General features: G+C 40.7%; 1 protein-coding gene across 10 annotated transcripts in view; it reads left to right on the forward strand.

The window, feature by feature from the left end:
• KCNIP4 (potassium voltage-gated channel interacting protein 4) overlaps positions 1-24020 on the forward strand; it is a 1211383-nt gene that overhangs the window by 935065 nt on the left and 252298 nt on the right. The window contains exon 1 of one of the 10 annotated variants that reach the window (XM_050791119.1): positions 20329-23236. The exons of 8 other annotated variants lie outside the window; for them this stretch is intronic. In XM_050791119.1, coding sequence (XP_050647076.1) covers positions 23125-23236 — 112 coding nt within the window. In that variant the 5' untranslated portion in view covers positions 20329-23124. Of the gene's footprint in view, positions 1-20328; positions 23237-24020 lie in introns of those variants that run through there. One more of the 10 variants, XM_050791121.1, reaches the window with a different exon arrangement.

Consider the following 24020-nt stretch of genomic DNA (forward strand, 5'->3'; position numbering starts at 1 on the left):
AGCCAGGCACTGCCAGGAAATTCACTTGAAGTATAGTCAGTGACATTTGTCCTCAAGAACAGAGAGAAGAATTTGTTGTGAGACCTTGCCAAGCTGAATTATTTCCAGGTGCTACATCTTGTTCAGAACATCCCCTGTCATGCCCCATTCTGAACCCCAAGTTAGGTACGCCATGACAATACAACTGCCAATGTCGTCCTTCATCAGACCTCCATGCTGCGTCACATGACACAGACACATCTCCCAGACACAGCTTGCACTTACCCATTCTCTGCCCCATGTCCTGGGCAAAATCCTATTTCTTCAAGATCAACTTTACTCCCATCTTTACCTCTGAAACACTCATTCTACCAACAGCAAATTTGCATTCTTTCGTGCTTCTGTAGAATCTTGAACACATCTCCATCATAGCTCTTGATGTATAACAACATCATATATAGTTTGGGTATCTGTTTTCACAGTAGATTATGGTCCCTTAAAAAGAGACACCTAGAGCTTACAATGAGGAGTGGCAATGTCTGATTTATAGTTGGTCAAAAGCAAGTTTCTTTCTATCTTACAGCTTAGGCAAGTCCTCCTCTTTTACATGGTATGTGCTGTTGCCAAATTTTACAAGAATGGGAAGAAATTCAAATGTTATCTCTTGGAAGAAAAATTCAAATGTTACCTCTTGTTTTACTTCCTTTGTAGAATTTATGGAGCATCTAAATTTCTCTTATCTACTTGTTTATTATTTAGTGTCCATTTTCTCCTCTGCATGCAGGTTTCTTAAGGGCAGATGCTATCTTATCAGGACCCAGCATAGTGCCTTCATCTACATAGCAAAGATTGTCTCTTGACCAGCTTTCAAAGTAGATAGACCTGAGTTCAAATTCTGGCTCTGCTAATTCCGGTGTGTGTACCTTGTTGAGATGCATAGTCTCTCTATGCCTCGAATGCCTCCATTTTAAGGCTCTCTATTGCTCTCCTATTGATATAAACACTTTTAAGGGCATGAAGTGGGAAAGATAAACACTATTTTTAGTGAGTAGATCAACCAAAATTTGCATGCAATTTCAGGAAAATGTAAATGTCAGGGGAAAGAATATGTTTTAGAATAAAAATAATTGGATAATACTCCCCTGGTAGAGATGCTACTGTGATTAAATGAGAAGGTATTCGAGACACCTAAGTGAGGGCCTGTCCTTCCTCCTTCGCTATAACCAAAGTCACTCTGCATTCAAAGTATGTAAGCATTCCGGATATGAGGCCTCTTCAATTCTATCCTTCTATTTTCAAATAAAGTTGTGCCAAACCATATTTATGGTGAAATTCATCAAACTTGTCCTACTGTCCAGCATCATTTGGGAACCCATTTGGTCTGAGTTCTCAGGCAGGTTATATGTAGAAAAAAATGGTAGATAGATACTGTGTTTTAAGGAAGTTCACGTAATAAATAAATATGAAATATAAATTATCTTAATCATCTCCATTAGAATTGAGCCAATTAAAGCTTTCTATGATTAGGCTTTTTGCTATTTATTCAGAAAACACTTCAATAAGTGGGAAAAAGTGAGAAGGCCCCATTGATGACTTGTTAGTTTTATCTGCATGATGCCCATACTGCCAAAGGTTATATTCTCCTGATTATTCGAGAAGCAGGTAACTGGATTACCAAAGCAGGGAAAACATGTGGCTGGCTCTGCCTATGTACTGAGCCACTCCATGTGACCGGGTGGATGTCAGGGGAAACTCATGGACTTTCCAAACATCTGATCTGCGGCTCACATGATAACCTGGGAACCCCTGTTTTCATTGGGTTTGTTTGTTTGTTTGTTTGTTTTTACAAGGAACCTCTGGCTGTCATATAAGCATTAACTCCCATAATAGTACAATATTTTATATGAAAAGGTCTATACTTTTGTTATTCACATGAGTTTAAGTTTTTCTAAGCCAAAGCCAAATAATACCTTATTGGTCCCTCCACATTCAGAGATGTTCCATCACTTGTCTCCTCTCTCTCTACATTCACTTCTTCCTCTCTGCTTGCTCTTCAATATGTGTTTATGTCATGCTTGCACCACTCTGTTCCTACGTCCTGTCCTCTCCCCTTTAACATTTTTAATCCCATAAAACAGAAACACACGACTCCACGTGATTGCGTTTCCATCCTTACTGATCTTCTGTACCAGTGACACCCATATTGCAAAAATGAAGTCACTTTTAACTTCCGTGGAACTCTATGCATTTGAAGCTAATTATAATTCATGAAGTGTGAAAAAGAAAATTATTTTTGGCTTTTGACACAAGGCATTCCCTCTCTGCTTCCAACTCCTTTGTTCTCTCCCACAGTAATTGTGGTAGGTGCCTCCTCTTCTGTAACATTCTCCAGAACTCTCACCTTGACTGTGTTACTCTTTTGCCTAGGGGAGTCTCACACATTGCAATGGTGTGCACCATCGCCTCTGTGTGGACTGTCTCTCCAGGATATCTTGACAGCGATGGTGCAGGGATACAGCGAACTCAATACTAGTTGTACTATTTCCACTTGGCCCAATGTATTCCTCTTTGGTCTCCCTATCTCATTACCATCCATCAATTGTCCAAGGTAGAAATTTGGGAGTCGCCCATATACTCTCTCCTTTCTCATTGAATCAAGCACTGAGTTGTGGTCATTTTACCTCTCAAAAAATCTTTTGAGTCTTCCTCTTCTACTTCATTGCTTGTAAAATTGACATTGCACAGACTTTACCATTTGCTGCCTGGAATATTATAAGCCCAACTCATCTCACTATTTTTAGTCTTGGATGTTATATCTTCCTCCTTTCCTCACCCCTTAAATTCATACTATAGTCAAAGCAAGCTAAGATACAAATCTATTTGTGCCATTCTCTTGCATCAATTCTTTAGCAACTCCTTGTGAACATCAAATGCCTTGAGATGACATATGCAGTCCTTCATAACCTCAATACTCCATACCTCTCCAGGCTCATTTCCAACTGCTTCCTGATTTGTACATATTCATTTTTTAGTAATATGGAATTTCTGATAGTTCCTCAAACACATCATGTGATTCCGGACCCCCATACCTTTGCTTTAGGCTCTTGCCTCTGCCCGGAATTAGCATCTTAACTTTATTAGTGTGAGTAATTCTGGCTTATCATTGAAGAATCTGCACTACCACACTTCTTTATAAGCTTCCTCTGAAGATGGATATATGAATTTGTGCCCGCTCTTAAAAAAAACAATATCCAGTTTCATTTAATAAAATAACATCAGCAATGACACCAACTCAGGTGGGCAGTAAGCTACATTCTGACCATATTTTTGCCATTAACCAGTTGTATGACCTTAAATAAATTGCTAGACCTCTCCAGTTCTAAATTTCCTTTTGTCTATGGTAACCTCATTAAGGTAGAAGCTTTCCAAAGTTCTCTCCAGTTTCTATTTTTTGTCTTTTCACCAGGGACAAAATATCTCAGAGTTGTCAATAAATCAGCAGTTTAGTACAACTACAAGCAAGCTTTGTTGTTTATTGATCACTCTTAGGTAAAGTGGCTTTTATATGAAATCAATATGTGTGTTAAATGTATTCAAAGTAATTGCTTTACACACTTAAAGGAATCATACTGTTCACAGAAATGAGGTCTGCTTAGCCCCACCTTGTGGATTGTGGTGTTTTGTTTTGTTTTGTTTTGTTTTTCTTCCTTTCATTAATGAAAGTTACCAGTTCCGGGAAGATCGACTTTGGTAGAAAGGAAGGAGCAGATTTTGAAATCAGACCTGGGTTCAAATTTCAGCCCTGTAATTTACTTTCTTTGTGACCTTCAGGAAGTGACATAAGCTCTCTCAGTACTAAACTGGAGATATTACGACTAGAGGACGTCAGCAGATCAAACGTGTTAAACTTGGGGAAATGGTACACGAACCCAGGAGGCCCTCCCATGATGTTTTTGCTGTGATTGTCATTATTACAGTAGCTAGAAGAAATAAGACCAGTCAGAAAATGATGCTCAAATTTTTCATTATGTGAGGGATGTTTATACCAGTGTTGGGTAACCATGATATGCTCTGATAATAGGTTAAGGCGCGATCCAGGATTAAAATGGTTCAATTTCTTTATTTTATAGACAAGAAACACAAAAGCCAGAGAGGTTAAAGGACCTATCTCAAAATAATTCTCTGTCAGTTGATGTTCCAGTGACCTGAATCCCATTGTTCTGGGCTCAGGTGGAATTCCTTCCCTTTAGTGTATGCTTCCCAAACTTGAGCTTGCATCGCAATCATCTAGAGTACTTGTAAAACAGATTGCTGCACCCACCCCAGAGATTTTGACTGAGTAGGTCTGGGGTGGGCCCAAGAATTTGCATTTTTAACACTCTCCCACGTATTGCTGATGCCACACTTCCAATAGCATTGCTGCAGACAACCCCGTTCTGAATTGGCCAGGAAGAGTTCTCAGCTTTCTTAAACACCTCACTCTTGGGAAGTGGCAAAGAAAGATGAGGCCATATGTGTTGATTATGCCCTACCAGATTTTGTATGGGATTCAGCACTGCCAATGAATGGAGTACGAGTGTTCTCCTCTTACTGCCTTTTCTGCTTTTTCTCTTAGACAAAAGGTGTTAAGCTTCAGCAAAACATACTCTGAGGCTTATTTTATAAAAATTACAGTTTGTTTTGGTTGATGTGTTTATAGTCATATTCAAAGCTTTCAGAATGCACATTGAAAACTGCAGCGTCTGAGATGAGAAATTGGCTCTAGGCTCATCATTTACTTTGTGCAGGGAAAAACCAGGCAGCTTTTGTACTTCAATGGTGGGAAAAAATAAAACAGGGCTAAATGCTATCTGGAAAGAGGAAACACAGAATGAGTTTGAGTAATTGAACAGTGCTGCCTATCTATCTCCTCTGAGAAGAGGGAAACAGATTATATCCCCAAAGTTCATTTGTTAAGTCTGCAGTTTAAAGCTCCCAGCTCACATTTCCATAGAAACAATCTTGCTCTTTCAACTGTATTATAGGTTACAAAGGGTTTTAGTGAACGTACCTGGAAACAAAATTATTATTCCTAAAGTTATTTCTGAAGAAAAATGCCTTCTACTTTGTGGTGAGAAGGAAAGAGAGGGTCCAAGAACAAATAAGCATGACTTCATGGAGAAAGAGGGTCTTACAGCAGTCAGATTAGATTCAATTCCAGCACCAATAAATTGTGTGCAAAACCAAAAGCACTTCAAACTTCTCTCAATTTCCTTATCTGCTAAGTCCAGATAATATACACCTAACAGAGTCCTTGCGACAGTTAAGTGGGATAATATATGTGAGGACTCTGCTACCGTATCTTTAACAGAGTAGGCACTCAATAAATTACTGTTGTCACTGCTTAAGGAGAGTGCATTCTCTGGTTCCTGTTTCTTCATTTTTATCCCTTTTTTCATCCATAGAACCAAGTCAGCTCCACCCAGGAAACAGGAGAAGGTAGGCCACTTGAAATCCCATCTTCCTCAATTATGCAGGGCAATTTATCCTCACCCAGTTCAAATCCAAAATGAACTGGCCAAATCTATCTTATCACCCAAATAAACGTAAAGAGCTTTCCATTTCAGGACCCACCTGCCTTAGAGGGCAGGTTCAAGGGGTTTCGTTGTCAAAAATTTTTAGAACTTTAGTTACTTATTACATTTTCAGTTTCTTCATAAGCAGTTAATGAAGCAATTTCATCGTGTTTTCTCCCAAGGGGAAATTGAACTTTTTTCTCTATTAACATAGCAATACAAAATATTTAAGGGTGATGTATTCTATCTATGTATGTTAACTAAGGGGAAACCATGTGTACTCATGAAGGTCAATGTTTGTTGCTTTCAGTAGATATTTCAGCAACATTCATTCACTCTTTATCTACCTCCTTCTACATGTCAAATCTGTTCTCAGTACTGGGAATCATGAATAAAGCTGATAAAAATTCTGCCTAATGGTGTTTAGAGCCCAGTGGGAAAAACAAGATAAATAAAAACAATATGTAGTTTATATGATAGTGATAATTGCTAAAAAGTATAAAAGGGTTTGGAAGAGGTGAGTAAGAATTGGGAGTGGAAGCATATAATTTGGGAGAAGGTCGCTGCTGGACTTACTGAGGTCTAGGAAGAGGAAACCACAAGTGCTAAATCCCTGAGATAGAAGCGTGTCTGTATGATCAAGGCACATAGCAGAGTCCCCTGTGGCTGGAGTAAGAGGTGCATAGTGAGAGATAAAAATCAAAGAGTTATCATGAAAGGCGCACATCCCATTTTGAATGAGCTTTTATCTTTTTTTTTTTTTTTTTTTTGAGACGAAGTTATGCTCTTTTCACACAGGCTAGAGTGCAATGGCACAATCTTGGCTCACTGCAACCTCTACCTCCCAGGTTCAAGCAATTCTCCTGCCTCAGCCTCCCTAGTAGCTGGGATTACTGGCATGCGCCAGCACACCCGGCTAATTTTTGTATTTTTAGTAGAGACAGGGTTCCACCATGTTGGCCAGGCTGGTCTCGAACTCCTGACCTCAAGCGATCTGCCTGCCTCAGCCTCCCAAACTGTTGGGATTACAGGTGTGAGCCACCTTGCTTTTTCTTTTTTTTTTTTCTTAAAAGCTATTGGAAGGTTTGAAGCAGAGGAGTCACATGACTGGAGCTATGCTTTAAAACATTTACTCTATCTTTTTTTTTTCTGTAGAATAGAATATGGGGAGGCAAGGGCAGCAGCTGAGATGACTTATTAGAGGAGTCATGAAGGAGAGGGTGGTGGCTTTGGTCTGGAGTTGGCAGTAGGACTGAGAATTAGCCAAATACATTTGCTAATGATTTGCATGTTAGCTGCAGATCCTTCTGCTTGGCACCTGCTGGAATCGATGGTTTACGCCTACCTGGAAAATTTACCATTCTAAGACAAGGGACGTAGGAAGGGTCTCCACTGCAGAAGCATCTGATTTTAAATGGTCATGAACAAATACTCACATGGCACATATTCTCTATTCTTTTTGTTCTCTATTCCTTGGCAATGACTGGATGTCCCAAACATGGAGATGAATACTCTGGGAAGATCAAGTTGCCTCTACCAGAAAATTCTAAGTTGTGACGTGCACGTTCTGTTTCCTTCTAGCTTCAAATCTTTGCATACTTTGTTAGTCTTTTATACTGTAATTAGTTTTGCAAATAACCTCTTAATTTTCAGCTAGAAATGATCATTTTTTTTCTGAAAACTTGAATATCATCTTGTACTCTTTTCCTCTCCAGGCCTAGTAGTTCATTGGCTTTCAGTATCTATAGATTTCATCACGTCTGTATCTGTCACATCCATCCAAGTCTATCCAGTCAGTTTGCCACATTCCTAAGTCATCTCTTCCTGAATTTCTGGAACAGCCTCTTAATTAGTCCCTTTACCTTCAGACCAGCAACCCTCTCCCCCAAGGCCTCAATCACTTGTCCACACAGCAACCATGGTGATCATTCTGAAGGACACATTTGATGATGTGTGCCTCTGATTACAACCTCTTAGTGGTTCCCTCATGCTCTCAAGATTTTTTTTTAAAAAAAAAAGCAAAAAGAAAAAAACTGCTTTTTGGGTGCTCTACAGATCCTTCGTGATCTGTGTCCTATTTACGTTAATAGCCCTGTATCTTGAAATATGATTTATTCCTGTCTAATTCATCAACTTTGTGTTGTTCCTACCCAAACACAGTCACTCAGGAAACTGAGCTCTTGCCTATGTCTAAGATGAAGTGTGATCTCTCTCTAGGTTCCAAGCTGTTGAAACTACTGTTTGCTCTATAAGTAACAGATTTTTTCCTATCTTTGTCTGACCCTGCTCATACTTAAGATCTCTGCTCAGATGATGTATTTTTGTCAGAAAACCTGTCTAGTATCAAGGGTAAGTTAAGTGTCTGTGAAATGAGCTCCCATGATGAACCACCTTTGCTCTCACTACAATATTTAATGACTGCCTCTTTATTTTTCTGCATTTCCCATTTGACTGTAGGCTCCAAGAAAGCAAGAGCTGGCTCATTTGTACCTATCATATTCCCAGCTCCTGCATCAATGTTGGGCACTTACTGGATGCTCAATAATACTCGTTGAATTGACCTGGATTGAATAAAAAAGCATAAGAACTTTAAGATTAAGTGCACCGACTGTGCAATTTATTCTCACTAGTGTCAAGACATTGAGTCATCTTCCATTTGGGGTACATCTTTGCAAAGAGCTATTATCCTTATTCAGATCTATGACCCTGTCCTCATCTTCTGTCACAGATAAAAAGACAAGTGTTTTCTTATTTTTAAGTCAGACTATTAAAAGAAATGAGATGTGAATTAAATCAGCCCTTCCTTCTTTCAGACTTGAAGACAACTTTGGTAGACCAACGGACCTCAGATCTACTTTCTCTTATCTATTCATGAACCATGTCAAAATAATGTAAAAGCAAAGTCTAGTTGCCTTATGAGAGTTTTCCCTGATAAAGTAATCAATAGTGTGGCTATAGACTTTTATTGTAGATTACATGTTACGGTTGAAAATCCCTTTAACCATTATATTTACATTCCACCCCTGCCCTTCAGGCCTCTGGGCATGTACGCACACATAGAAATGCCTCCTGCACACACACTTGCCTAAGGCTAATTGGTGCTAGAACCAAACTTTCACTTGAGATTGATAGGACTGCTACAGTGAACCCAATGATCCAGCTTCTCTGAAGCTCTATCCTCTCTTGACTCCCATGAAACATTACTTTCTAGGGTCTCCTTAGATCTCACTTACTAATCCTGCTCTGGCACTCTTGGCTCCCCTTGCTCCTAGAAGTTTGATTCTTTGCTCTTTTCTCTTTCTCTCTCTCTTCCCTGAATACCTCATTTACTACTGTCACTTCAATTATCTCCTTTATGTGGATGAATCCCAGATTATCTTCCCTCTCGCTCTGGCCCTTCTCCCAAGGCATAGCTCCACATTTTAAGTTATCAGCTCAGCAGCTCTACCTGGATTACCTGATGGTTTCTCAAACACAACTTTATCAAAAGTTCAATTACCTTCACCTCCCTACACGTTCCTGTTTCCAATTTCACCCGAGGTGACTTGAAGCAGTTGTATGGCCTTTCAAGAGTTTTCTTTGTCCTAAAAGGACCTCAGTCATTAGGAGTGGGTCCCTTGTGCTCTTTTGTAGTTGGCAATAACACATTGATCCAGACAATAACAGACTGATCCAGCAGCATTCGTCTGACCTACATACAGGATCTTCCTCGTTGATGTTTGAAACTTGAAGATTGGGATTCGGGTAGATGCCATGGTCAAGAACACCTGGAGAGAAGCATGCTAAGGGCAGCCCTCTGAGGTAGAGGTCAGCAAGCTCCTTCTGCAGGTCACTCACAGCGTCCCCTTTCCCAGCCCTTCCTAAGTTTTGGTTGTGCAGTTTTTTCTTCGTGTTAATGAGTTATTCCAGATTCCTTACAATACCTTTTAATTCTTTCACTAGTCAGAGCCAGTGATATGTTGAGGAATAAGTCCAACATGTTTCACAATCAGTTAAGATCACCTTTGATGCCTCCTCTCCTCAGCCTCTGCTTCACATAGGCTACTATGCTCTGCTGGGTTCAGCTTTGCAGCTTTGCTGGTGTCTGTGTCCAATCCCTTTCTGCCCACCGATAGGACGTCTGGCTTAGACCATTACAATAACCTACTCACTGGTTTTCCTGTCTCTTGTTTCTTTTCTCTTTTCTTTCATGGTTGTGGTTGCTTTTATTTTCACTATTACCAGATGAAACGGACCAGACACTGCTAAGATCATGCCTATCAACTGCCTGAAACGATCATTAAATCTTCCTCATTCCACTCTCTTATAGATATTTGCAGGTCTTCGTAGTTTTCCCCCCATCCTAGTCTAATGAATTCCCTCTTGAACCCACTACACTACTTAATAAAGTTACTTGCCAGTCTCTGATTATGACTTTGCTGATGCAGTTCATGAGATTCAAATGCCTGCATGAGGAAAGAACCCTGTCTTATGCCATCATTCATTCAACAAATCATTATACAAAGCCTGTAACTGACAACCTCTCTCCTAGCTCCTGGAGACAGTGAGATGAATGAGATCGGTAAAGGGCCCGCATGTGAGGAGCATCTACACAAGTGGGATGGGATAGGAAATGAACGTGCCAAGAGGCATGTAAAAAAATAGGTTCAGGGAGGTTGGTGAGTGCTATGGAGACAATTAAATAAAAAAGAGCAATTTGATCAAGAGTAACCAGGGAGTGGCGACAAAAACACAGAATCCTTCTGATAGAGTGATCAGGAAAGGCCTCTCTGAGAAGACAGCATTTGAGCTTAGAAGTGAGTGGCAAGAAAGAGAAAAGAATAAGGAGACAGTAAGAAATAAGGGGACAGTCTTGGGGTAAAGAATGTCACATGGGGATCACAAAGTACAAAGACCAGAGGCAGGAATAGTCTTAGTTTATTTAATGAATTGAAAGACTATGTGGGCAGATAAATGTGATGAGGAGGTGTGGGACAGGATTAAATTGGTCTGAATTGAGATCAAAGAGGACCCAAAACACAGTGAGGAGTTTGAATGTTATCCCGAATATAATGGACAGCTACTGAGGGGCTGTAAGCAGGGAAATTATATGAAATATATGCTCTTTAATCTGACTGCTGTGTAAAAATAGATCTTAGGGGTGTGAGAGCAAAAGTAACAAAATTAGACTGGAGTGTGCTGAATGATGGCTTGGGCCTAGGACTATGTTAGCAGGGTTGGTGAGAATTGGTCAGATACAGAATGTACTTTGGAGGTGGAACCAATAGGATTTGTTGATTGGATTGTATTTGGGGATCTTGCCTATTCTAGCACTGAGCAGACATAAGTGTTGTTGATTGACTCATTAAACTAATGATTGAGCTGCCACTCATGGTCAAGCTCAGACTGCATGCAACATTCCCTGATTAACATCAACCCTTCCACTTTCTTGCTCCTCTCCTGCCCCTGAAATCCTACCACACTTTAAACACATTTTCTCATGGACACTATGTTTTTCCTTGGATTTAGTAACTTACATGCATTCCTTCCCTTTTCTTCTGGGCTGTAAGCTTCTTCACACCCTTCATGCCCCACAGTCCCTGGCGTATTTTGCATGGCGCATAACCGGTGTTAATGTTTTTTTGCACAAATGCAGTGAGGTGGAAATTATGCAAAGGTCAAAGTCCTCAAATAAAGAAGAGATTACCGAGCGATGGCATCTGAAATCTGAGGATCTTGTCAAATGGGTTAAGTATAATAATACGGCTCAGTTAGTTTAGGCCCTGCCTTGTTTGGAAGCCAAGAACTAACTGAGTGACTGAGAGTGGTTCTTTGAAACCAGAAAGGCAAAGTGAGTGTGGCTTGTGCAAATGGGAATGGGTTCTCACAGCAAGACTGAGTTCCAGGCTCACCTACCACCTTTGTAACAAGTGTCTTAACCATTCTGGATCACAGTTTATTTGTCAAATGGGTATAATAATCGACAGGCCTCAGAGATGGCTACTAAAATATTATAATTACTCTTAGAAACAGAGAGAAACAGAGTGTTTGCTTTGTACCTGCTCTGAATGCTTTAACTACATTAACCCATTCATTGCCCCTGACAGCACTGTGAGATAGGTGCTTTTATTATCCCCATTTTATAAGTCACTGATATAAAGCACATTCCACAGCACCCAACAGAGAAAAGATCTCTGTAAGACTAGAAAACAAAAAAAAAATCTAAAATTGGCATGAAGCCAGAATACCTGTTTTTAAAACCCTGTTTTGCAGCTATTTTTGATCTCAGATCATGCAAACCTTTTTAGTCTCAGTTTTCTCATTTTTAAAATGGCCTACTGTAAAGAACAAGTGAGAGAAAGCCTGTAAAAGTGTAAATATAGATAAACTTACTCCGGGAAAATCATGAATAAATGTAGACATTCAGAAGGCATTAGAGCTGATTTTTAACTGAAATGTATAAGATGCAAGCACATTTAAAGGCAGTGTTAGGAGAAAGTGTCTTGTGGATCTTCAAAGGATAAAGCCCCTCATTTCCTAGAGTTTAATTGCTACCATGAACAGTCTTGGAAAGTCAGGCTCTATGGCTTTCTCATGTTCAGAGCATTGCACACTTGAACTGAAAATGAACAATTCAGTAGCTGAAGAGTTTAGTTCATTTTTGGTTTTATCTATCCTTCTTAAAGGCTGAATTAGCTGATGGGACTGACGACATGTGAATGCCTTTTGTCTACTTATGCAGTAGTTCCTCCTCCATTTTCTTTTGTAGTCCTCCAGGAAATTTCTCTGTGGGACGAACACATCCCAGTTCTGGGTGCTGCAGGGTTCCATCCCTGTAACGCCTAATTCATGTCTGGGCTTGCACCTAATTGTTTCTGACCACTAAAATGAAAGGAGAGGGTCCCTCGGTCTGATCATTAGTTTATAATTCTAAATTGTTTAGTGTTCTCTTTTAAATATTTTGAAATGAACATTCCTAAGAGTCCTTTCTCTGTGACAATTAGTTCAGAAATAGGAATGCTAATTAAAGCTGCCCTTTCCTTCTCAAAGACAAAGTTCTTTTTCTGTACGTTAAAAATGAAACACACACACTCATTCTCACACTCATGTGCACTTACTTCAACTGGTTTGTTCCTAACAATGTGGACTCTATCTTCGTGAGCTTCAGTTTACGTTCTTTTTTCTTCTTATTTAAAGAGTGTTTCCTGCCAAAAATAACTAATATATTACATCTATATGGCAGGCAGAATAAGAAACCCCAAAGATGTCCATATCCTAAACCCAGGAATTGTGAAATAATAAATTTATGTTGTTTTGGGTTATGTGACACAATGTAATCAGTATTGCAAATGAAATTAAGGTTGCTCATCAGATGACCCTAAAATAAGAATAGTATCATGGATTTTTTAAGTGGGCCCAATGTAATCACAAGGATAAAGGAAAGAGGAGGTAGATGGGTCAGTGTCAGAGCAATGGAATGTGAGAAAGACTCAACTGGTCATTGCTGGCACTAACAATGGAAGGGGCCACAAGCCAAGATAAGCAGGCAGCCTCTAGAAGCTGGAAAAGGCAAGAAAATTGATTCCCTCCTAGATCCTCCAATAGGAACGTGGTCTTGCCAACACTTTGATTTAAGCCCAATGAGAACCATTTCAAACTTCTGACCTCCAGAACTCTAACGTAATAAATTTGTGTCCTTTTTAGCCACCAGGCTTGTGGTAATTTACTATAGCAGCAACGGGAAACAAATACAAACTGATTTCAGCATTATAGTAATGGGTACAATAACAGAAAATAAGCAATCTCAGGCAGATAAGCTGCAACACTGACAGTGAGTTCTAGGAAACCTTATCCTCAGAAGAATGATTTTGTTTCCAGTTCTCTGGGCCTCTGCATTTGAAGCTGAAGTAGGGGAAACTTTTCTTCTTTCTCTACTTCTATTAATAAGGCTTAGTCCCTTTTGTCAAAGTGATTCATTGGTATGTGACCACTAGCTTCACTGATTGCTGGGTTACAATGAATCTTGGAAGTTATTCATAGATGCTTCTGATTCAGGAAGCACTATCAAGAGTCTGCATTCATGAACAGTAATATGGACACAGGTAATATTAATCCTGGCCTTCATGGCCAGTTCATATGTCTTCTCTTTGGGATTTTCCTGATCTTCTCACTATAAGAAATCTCTTCTATAGTGCATAGTCCCTTCTTGCTTGTAACTTAGCTATTATGCAGACATCTTCACACCCTGTCACAGTGGAAGGAGAACTGCACTAACAGTCCAAAAACCAGGCTACACATCTGGCTGCCAGTCCTGTGCCACGACCTCATATAGCCAGCACTTAGAGAGTGAAGTCCTTCCATGACCCATGCCCTGTGTTCTAGTAGGCATTCTCTAAACGTTTGTTCTGTGCTATCTCTTTTTTCTTTTTCTTTTTCTTTTTTTTTTTTTTTTTTGAAATGGAATCGCACTGTGTCACCCGGACTGGAGTGCAGTGGCACGATCTCAGCTTGCTGCAACCTTCACCCCTCTGGGTTCAAGCGATTCTCCTGCCTCAGCCTCCAGAGTAGCCGGGATCACAGGTGCCCGCCACCACGCCCAGCTGATTTTTGTGTTTTTAGCAGAGACAGGGTTTCACTATGTTGGCCAGGCTGGTCTTGAACTACTGACTTCAGGTGATCCACCCGCCTTGGCCTCCCAAAGTGCTGGGATTACAGGTATGAGCCACCATGCTCGGCCTACTCTGTGCTTCCTTTGTTCATCATCCATTGAGAATGTGCAGGGAATCTAAGGTTGGTGCAAAGGGGACTTCCAAGTCATTGAGACTTCACCCATTCTAATCTCATAGATAAGGAAAATGATCCTGGTGATAATTGTATGTGGGGTGGGGTAGAGGGAGAAAAGGAGGAAGAGAGGAGAAAGCACATGGATAAACATGGCAATTTGGAATTATTTGGGGAGGAGAATTTTGGGAACTATATGAAATGTTCTTTCCATATAATCTTGATTTGGTTTGGCTGTGTTCCCACCCAAAATCTCATCTTGAATTGTAATCTCCATAATTTCCATAATCCCCACATGTCAAGGGCGGGACCAGGTGGAGGTAATTGGATCACGGAAGTGGTTCCCCCAAGCTGTTCTCATGATAGTGAGTGAGTTCTCATGAAATGTGATGGTTTTATAAGTATCCGACATTTCCCCTGCTTGCACCCACACCATCCTGCCGTCCTGTGAAGAAGGTGCCTGCTTCTCCTTTGTCTTCTGCCATAATTGCAAATTTCCTGAGGACTCCCCAGCAATGAGGAAGTGTGAGTTAATTAAACCTCTTTCCTTCATAAATTACCCAGTCTCGAGTATTTCTTCATAGTAGTATGAGAACGGACTAACACAGTCTCTGCAACTCTTATACAACAAAATATGCTAAAAATATTCATTCAGTTTCTCTGCAGAATTGGAAGGCATTTAAGCCAAAGCCTGCTGAGTTCTGTTTCCCAAGTACTGTTGTGGTGCAAGAAATGAGCTTACACAGCTCTGAGAACACCCAAGCCAGTCTCTGGGAATGTCGTGCCCAAGAACTGGGAGGATCCAAGCTGATGAACTGGTGTATCTATGGCAGCAAGACCCTGGCCCAAATGAGCAGGAAAGTAACACAGGGCCTAGGAACAGAACTAGAAGTAGGGCCAAGACCCAGCCATGGCTACAACATCCATGGAGATGCCATTTGTCATACTTTTAAAACCACTTGTTCCATTTCCAAGGTCATCCGAAGCTGTGGCTGACAAAATGAAGCTGAAGAGATATTCTGTATTTCTAGTTATAAGAGATCCAGAGACTGGTGGACCAGGGAGGCAGGATTAATTGAAGGAGAAATAGCCCCTTGATTGGCCCTTTCCTGGAGCCCTCTTTTATGCATTTTAGATCACATCTCCCTGGCCATCTATGAGAATCTCACAACAGAACACAGGCCCCATTCATCTATGTATCCTTAGATTTCTCAGTGCCTGGAGTAAAGGTTTGCCTGTTTCTTCTCTTTCTCATTTCTCCCTCTCCCTTTTCTTCCTCTCTTCTCCCCTCCCTTCATCTTTTCTCCTTCCTCTCACCTCTATCCGGAGCTCCTTCTCTTATCTCATTTGTGTTTTCATTGCTCTCTTAACCTTGTTCCCAGGAAAGAACTTGTTACTAAATATTTACACTTCAGTATGAGGTTAAGGTCATATCCTACTTTTCTGAAGGTCATTTGCATTTTAAATCTTGTTTCTCTTTGTGTAATGGGGCCACAGTAAAAAATAAAACAAAACAAAACAAAAATGATGACTTTGACACATACTTCCCTTCCGATGTAAGAACCCTGGCTCTTGAGTGAGAATTCTTGAAGTCAAGTCCCATCTCCTCAACTGCTAACACTGTAGTTTTGGGCAAGTTACTTAAGCTTTCGCATCTCAGCATTCTGATCTATATAATGGGGTTAATAATTAGTTATTCTATTGAGATATTGTGACAACTCAATGAGACAGTTTATGTAATGCACACAGCACACTGTGTGTCACGTGGTAGGAACTCAGTATTATTGTACTACAAACTATAATATGTAAAAGGGTAATGATTATTATTATCCTGGAGAATCACTGCCCTAAAGCCAGCCCAGTGTGGTGGAATGTGACAGACACTTATTATAGAGAGATTACATCAAAAGGGATATGACAGGAGAGCCACAAATTGCATACTGGATTAAATGGGTAAACCCAGGAACTCATTCAGGTTAGGCCACAGAGACTGGGAAAAAGAAATTATGGAAATATGTCATAAATCCTAAGGAAAGCTTATATTCTAAAGCAAGTTTTCTGGTTGAACTTCCAAATAGTCTACTTATTTGTTTATGTGAAGATTACGTACTACACATGCTTTGATCATAAGATTCATGAGAACTATTTTCAAGATACATTAGTGCGATATTGCTGGAAGTGTCTTAGGATGGGAGGTAGTTTTTTTCCCCTCAGCTTTCTATTTGGAAATCCAGTCGACCTTGTGGATTCAATAGGGCATTCAAAACAGAAGACTGCAGTGCTTAATAGTTTAATGGATATCCATATACATATTTTAAAGAAGTCCATTCAAGACACATTTACTAACCTTTCAGAATGAGCCTTCAGCTAAGTGAAACCACTTGAGTCTGATCATGTTTGAGCAGAAAGTTCATCTGGAGAACATTTAGGAATTTTCAAAGTAATTGAGAAACCCCAAAATAGAAAGGCTTGATATACTTTAATGTGGAGGTGATGTGGAGGGTAGAGTAGAGGGTGCCTGAGGGTGAATAACTTTCATCATTTTGGTGAGAAAATCTTACAATGTGAAGAGACTTGAAGGGTCATACACCGACCTTGTCTTTGTTACTTGCTCCATCAAGTCCTGATGTTAAGTGGCATCTTTCACCAACTATCTAATCTCATTTTTCTCTCCTGACTTGGAGGTCTCAATTTGGCTTTACCACCTCGTGAATGCTGTCTCTTGTTTTGTTTTTGTTTTGTTTTTGAGACAGGGTCTCATTCTGTTGCCCAGGATGGAGTGCAGTGTCACAGGCAGCCTCTGCCTCTTGGGTTCAAGCAATCCTCCCACCTCAGCTCCCCAAGTAACTGAAACTACAGGCCCATGTCACCACGCCCAGCTAATTTTTGTAATTTTTGTAGAGATAGGGTTTTTCCATGTTGCCCAGGCTGGTCTTGAACTTGTGAGCTCGAGCAATCTACCTACCTCAACTTCCCAAAGTGCTAGGATTACAGGCGTGAACCACGGTGCCTGGCCAATGCTGTCTTTGTGTGCGCCCATTTATGTTCCTGGGAAAGTCACTTCTCCTCTCCAAACTCATTTTCAATGACCTAGATTAGGTTTCTCTCTTCAATGCAACCTTCCAGATGATGCCAACTATCCTGTTGGCTTGCTTCTCTTAGCTCCTATTGACTGAGAGAATACGTTTTCCTTCTAGAGCTTTACTTCTTTTTAACTTTTCAGCGTATCATCCTGATTTTTCTGTCCTAAGCAAGTCAAGGATTATGAAAAGCTAGAGGATTCAAAGCCACCTGTGTCCACTTCCAAGTCCCCGACCTTGAATAAGCCAACTCTGCTCTCTCTACCTCCTTTTTATGCATTTGTAAATTTTAAAAAAATAGTATTTTATCTTTAAATGATTTCTAAAAGATTGTACAAATATGGATATAGGGGTGAAAAAAACTTTCTCTGCTTCCTTCTTAGGTTTAGTAGTTGGACCCTGTAAATTAAACTGACAAAGGACAGATTGATGGGAAAAATAGATAATAGAGTTTATGTACATGTGTAGTGCACATACACATGTGAGAACTCAACGAAGAGTAACTCAAAGGGGTGCTTAGCATTGGGGGATTATATAATCATCCTAACAAGGGTGATAAATTGTGAAGTGACAAGACAAAGAGAAAAGGATTTGGGCTTCTAGGGTGGTAAATTGTGGAAAGAAAAATATGCGGGGGAAATTAATGGAATATAAGGCTTATTTATAAGGTTTCTTATACAAAACCCACTGGTGCCAACTTTCTGCCCAGTGATTATAGTTGTTTCATCCTTCTCATACAGGAGAGCAGAAGGGAATACTTTACAAAGAGAAATTTACATATCTATCTCCTGCCTTGAGGCAGAAAGGGGGGAAGGTAGAGAGTTTTTCCTGAGTCTCCTATTTCAGTTGCATTCAATTGAAAATAACCCTTATGCCAAAGTGATGTATTTTGGAGTAACATTTTCTGATTCCCTTCATAGGCTAATCATCTTACATTTAAATTTGACTTAACTTGTTTCTATATACGTTGTAATTCTATGCATTTGAAGAGAGAACAGGTAGATTGTAAATATATCTAATTTTAACGTTTTTCCTCAATCTTGCTACACTTATTTTTGCATTTATTATAATGTCAACAAACAGTATGAGGAACATTTCTTAAGCAAGACTATCGCCTGGTGAAATTTCAAACTGAAGCTATAACAAAGAAGGAAAAATGATCAATTTCAGGTTTTAGATAAATCATTTAGATAAATCATTAAAGGATTTAAATAATCCTTTAAATTTGAGATTATTTAAGGGATCACAGTGGATTGGGGCAAGGAAATGTAAGTCTACTGACCCTGTCTCTTTAACAGACTGGTCAATTGATTTGGACATGCCTCCTTGGAGTGAGTTTTTACTTCTCTAAGAGTTTCTGTCAATATTTTCCTTTGGAACTCTCTTATCCAGTTACAGAGCCCCATGTAACATGGTGCAGAGGATGCTGACAGTCAAGCGGTGAATGATAAAGTAGGCAGAACTTGGTACCAAGTATACCCACATTCAAATCTCAGTTCTACCAAGTGCCATCTATCAGGCTTCGGGCAAGTGACTTAACCTTTTAAAGCCTGAATTTTCTCCTTGAAACCAAATTATTTCAGGGAACTATAAAAGGATTAAATTAGTTAATCTCTGTAAAAATTTTAGAGTAGTACCTGACACTTAAAGATTCTCCATAAATGTTGGTAGCTACTATTTTTGGAGTAAATCAGGTATAAGTCCTGGTTATGTCCCTTGTTGAATGTAATTTCATGAAAATAAATGAATCCCAATGCACCTTAGTTTTTTTTTTATTCTTCTTTGAAATAGTGATAATAACACCTAACCTATTGATTTGGGGTGACCTATTGATTAATTTATACATGTAAACTACATAATACAGTGCCTGGCTTAGAATCAATGGGTAAAAGCCACTAGTGTACCTTTGGTATTCCCTTCCTTTGGTATGAAAGACAGACCTCTACTGGACACTCATTACAATGTAAAGAAAGGGGTGAGCATGTAAATGAGGGAGGAAGCCAGCGTGTTTTAATATGACAAACTGGGTTGGAGCTAGTAAATTACTGCAATGAAATGGTTGAGCCATGATCTGGAGTTACTTTTTTAAATTTTTAAATATTAAAAATAGAGGTAGAGTCTCACTGTGTTCCCCAGGCTGGTCTCAAACTCCTGAGCTCAAGTATCCTCCCACCACAGCCTCCCAAAGCGCTATGCAGGCAACTCTTCTTTCCCTGAGTGGCCCTAGATAAACATCGTTCCCCAGAGGTCCCCTGCTTCCCTAGACTTTTCAGACGAAGCATGAAACTCCTCTTATGGTGCTGTCACCTTACAAAATCTCACAGCTGGGGGTGCATGTGAAAGAGCCCCCGCATACTTGGGAGCCAGCAGATTCGATCGGGTAGCCACAGCTGACAGAGCTCAGAAAGCATGTGGTAAATGTAACTAATGCAGATAGGAAAGGGGTGGAACTCCAATCAGCTGGCAGATTCTAAGTAGAGAATGCTGTTGTCCTGAAGGGAAATTCTATCTGAAACCAACAAAATCATATTCATGGGACTTTATGTGAATTTCAAAAAGGATACGAATTTCATTCCTGGAAAAGATGTGGCAATGTTACAATGTGTAATTTTTATTTTTATTTTTATTTTTATTTTTTTTTTTGAGACAAAGTCTCGTTCTGTCCCCCAGGTTGGACTGCAGTGGCAGGATCTCAGCTCACTGCAAGCTCCACCTCCCGGGTTCTTACCATCTTCCTGCCTCAGCCTCCCGAGTAGCTGGGACTACAGGCACCTGCCACTATGCCCAGCTAATTTTTTGTATTTTTAGTAGAGACGGGGTTTCACTGTGTTAGCCAGGATGGTCTCGATCTCCTGACCTCGTGATCCGCCCGCCTCGGCCTCCCAAAGTGCTGGGATTACAGGCTTGAGCCACCGCGCCCGGCCAAGATGTGGCAATTTTAAAATATTTTACCAACTCTCTAAACCAAGAGATCAATTGGCAAATATTTGCTGAAACATGCTGACAGAAATAAAGGGGAAAGCATGAATTTGGAAGCCAGACAAAGCAATGATTGAATTCTGGGTTTTCTAACCATGTGACCCCCTCTTAGCACTTTAGTTGTTTTCAACTACAATATGGTATGATGTAGGATTAGAAGACATGTTTACGTTTAACTTGACCTCATTAATTTCTGTAATTTTTTTTTTTAACTTTGGATTTCTATAGCTAAACGTCGGAGGAAATTTCAGAAAATGGTTACCTAAATTTTTTTTTCCCACTAATTACTAAAACCTGCTTCCCCTCCACAGGCTTGCCAGCATAACTGAGAAGAAAATGTTTGGATGGATGGGTGATTGGGCAGATGGATACAAGGATATCTCTTATAAATATGTCATTCAAAATGAAAAGCACCTTTGGCAGGACCAACGTATTTCTAGGACTCAAGGGAAAGAAACCACCCTGTGGGTTGAGACGATCAGCAGGTCTTCATGGGAAAAACCCTGTAACTAGGCCTGGGAGCGGGGGTGACAGGACCAGGGAAGGGCAGGGTCGTTTCATCCAAGCAGACCTTGCAGAGCCTCTAAAGAGCTGGAACTTCCATCATCACCCCACAACTACCATATGCTGGGCAGGGGACCCCAGGGACTGGGCTCAACTCCCCACAGACTTAGTTAATTCTTACATCAACCATGAGAAGGGGGCATTCTCGTTTAAAACTGAGATTCAGAGATGGAGCGGATTCTCCAGGGTCATGGAGCAAGCAAGGGCAAGGCTAGGATTGTACCCAGGTCTACCAACCTCAAAACTTGAGCATGGTATACTATAATATTTCTAGTAATGATTCAAGTTACCGTTTTGGACGGTTGCTGCCTCTATAAAGTCTCCTTCCTCATACCACCATACCCTTTCCCAAATAGAGTTGACTTTCCCTCCTCGTGTTCCCACTGTACTGCGCAGGCATCTATCCGAGTGTTGGTGCATTTATTGGTCACATTTTACTTCATGCCTACCTCCTCATTAAACTATAAGCTCCCAAAAGCAGAGCTGAGCAATATTCATCATTTGATCATTCATGTACCATTTATAGTTCATAGTAGCAGCTTAATAAATGCTAATGAATGACTGACTGAATGAAAGCCTGTTGCCTTCCAGTCACTATGTCCACTGCTTGGCAAGTTAGTTAACCTCTTCATGCTTTATTTTCCCCATCTGCAAAGTTAAAATTATTAGAATTAACTTATAATCTGCCACTTTTGTGGTAGATTAACTTATCTACCACATACAGATGTAGGGATAAGTTAATTGTTGAAAAGTCACTACAATATTGATGAGCACATAGTAAATGCTTATTTAGTACATGGTAACTATTACTGTGATCACATTTTATTCCCATAATTCCCTTTAAACGGAGAACTTTAAATAAAGTGTTATGATCTTGACATCATAGAATAGGACCTGTTATTAGAATGGTTAAGTGTCTTGCACAAGATCACGTAGGGAGAAAGAAACAGAACTTGCACATGTCCCTGGGGGTCTGAGATATTACTCACAAACCCTTATATTTCCAGTTCACATACAGGGTCCCTGTTGATTCTCTTCACCTCCATTTTTAGGTTGGGCTTCACCAGAATGGAGATAACCAACAAAGTGATTCAGCCAGTGTGGTCCTGGCACAGCACAGGGTCTGTTTGGAGTGGTTTGGACTAGCACACCTGATGGCATCTTTGCGACGGTGCTGTCCAGACTTCCCAGTTGACAGGAGTCACCTGGGCTTCTTACTTAATAACACACACTCCAGGCTCCTCTGATGAGCGTGGTTTTAACAAACAAGCCCAGGTTGTTTTTATCATCAGGGAAGTTTGTGAAACTTTGCTTTGAGACAGGCTGAGGCCAGACTTTAAAGGACGATGGTAGTGCCCATCTTCCAAGGGGCAGTTATGAACATCTTAGTTGTTACTGGGTACTGCTCCGCCACGCCCTCCGTCCATGTTTGTAAATATAATATAAGGACTAAATCAATCTCCCTGATAATGCACCCAGCGTGATAGCAGAGACCAGAACAAGGAGTGGCGTGGCGGGGGAGGCTCAGGTGTTCTCCTTCGACAAAGTCATTGAATCACGGAGCTTTGCTCCTGCACTTTTCTCCCTGGAAAAGCTGCTTATAGACTTCCACGGGGGCTTTCAGAAAGGACCTGTAGGCACCAGCCACCAGAACTGATTATTTCCTAGCATTCAGAGAGGGGGCTGAGCTGTCTCCCAGAGGAGGCTCTAGGAAGAGAGAGCAACAGCTTTGGCAAAAAGGGGCCATTCGCAAGCTTCCCAGGCAGCAAACTAGCGCGCAGATCTGCCCAGCCTCGCATCCTCAGCGAGGCAAGCGCGCGGTGCTCTCCCGGGCAAGTTTTTTAGGAGTGTCCCTTCTCGCCACGGACACGGCAAAGTCTCCAGTTCTCCGACAGACGTTTCCCTTGCAGCTCTGAAGTCGAATTACTCGCCCGCTGGCTGCAGCGTAGAGTGGAGAGGTCCGTGCGCTGTGGTTGCAGGGGGAGCCCCGCCAGCCAAATGCCAGGATCAGCATGAGAGGCTGGACTTTAGTCCAGGTCTGTCCTCACCCCGGGGGACCGCCGGCTTTGCAGGGTGCAGCTGCGAGGAACTGCTCACTTTTTTTCCTTGCAAGTCTTTGTTCTAAGCCTGACGTTGCTACGATTCTGTAATTAACTCCCTCCACTCCAAAGGGGTCTGGAGGCTGGGATGCTCTGCCAGCTCAGAGGATGTTGACTCTGGAGTGGGAGTCCGAAGGACTGCAAACAGTGGGTATTGTTGTGATTATATGTGCATCTCTGAAGCTGCTACATTTGCTGGGACTGATTGATTTTTCGGAAGGTAAAGTGGTCGCTCCCAGTCTGTGCTGTTGGGCAGGTCTGGTTTAGAAGTAGATATAGATGCTGCAGAAGTTAAGAGGGCTTAATACTCAAAGTAAAAGTTTTCAAATATGCATGTTTGGCATAGAGCATCTAGTGACTGGACAGTTCATTTTGGTTTATCCAGATATTTTATATTAGAAGGGAAAGGATATTGTACCATTATCTTTCTATTTGAAATCTACTTGGGTTTAGCATTTTGTGGGTTAAATATTTTTCTAAGGTGGGAAGTTAGGACTCCTATGGGGTGATAATACGGGTTGGTATTTGGTTGTCAAGTTCATGTTGGCTACCACGCCTTAATGTCATTAGTGATTTCATCCTATGAAAGAGTATCTTGATTTGTGAAGAGAATATCTGTGTGTGCCTCATTAGTTAGGAGGTGTGAGGGTGAACCCGGGTGGGTTATTATGATATAAAATGGGTAAGCTTTTGCTATGAAATTGAGTTAATGGGTGCTCAGCAAAAATGTGCTTGGAACACTTGATTTGCAAGTGTTTCATTTGCATTCCCCAGTGAGTCTCATTGCTCATGTGTCTCCTGAGTGGGAACTCATACACACGAGGCAGGACTGTTGCTATCAATAAAAATTAGATCCATCTAACATAAATTTTACTCTTGCTGTCCAAAATGAATTTTGTTATTCAAAGATTGGAGAGTTTTAAAAAGTTGATTAACTTTGCTTTAACTATTTGAATGTATATGTATGTATCAAACACACACACTTTTTTTTATAAAATAATGCT

Source organism: Macaca thibetana, chromosome 5 (assembly GCF_024542745.1).
Source record: "Macaca thibetana thibetana isolate TM-01 chromosome 5, ASM2454274v1, whole genome shotgun sequence".
NCBI lineage: Eukaryota > Metazoa > Chordata > Mammalia > Primates > Cercopithecidae > Macaca > Macaca thibetana.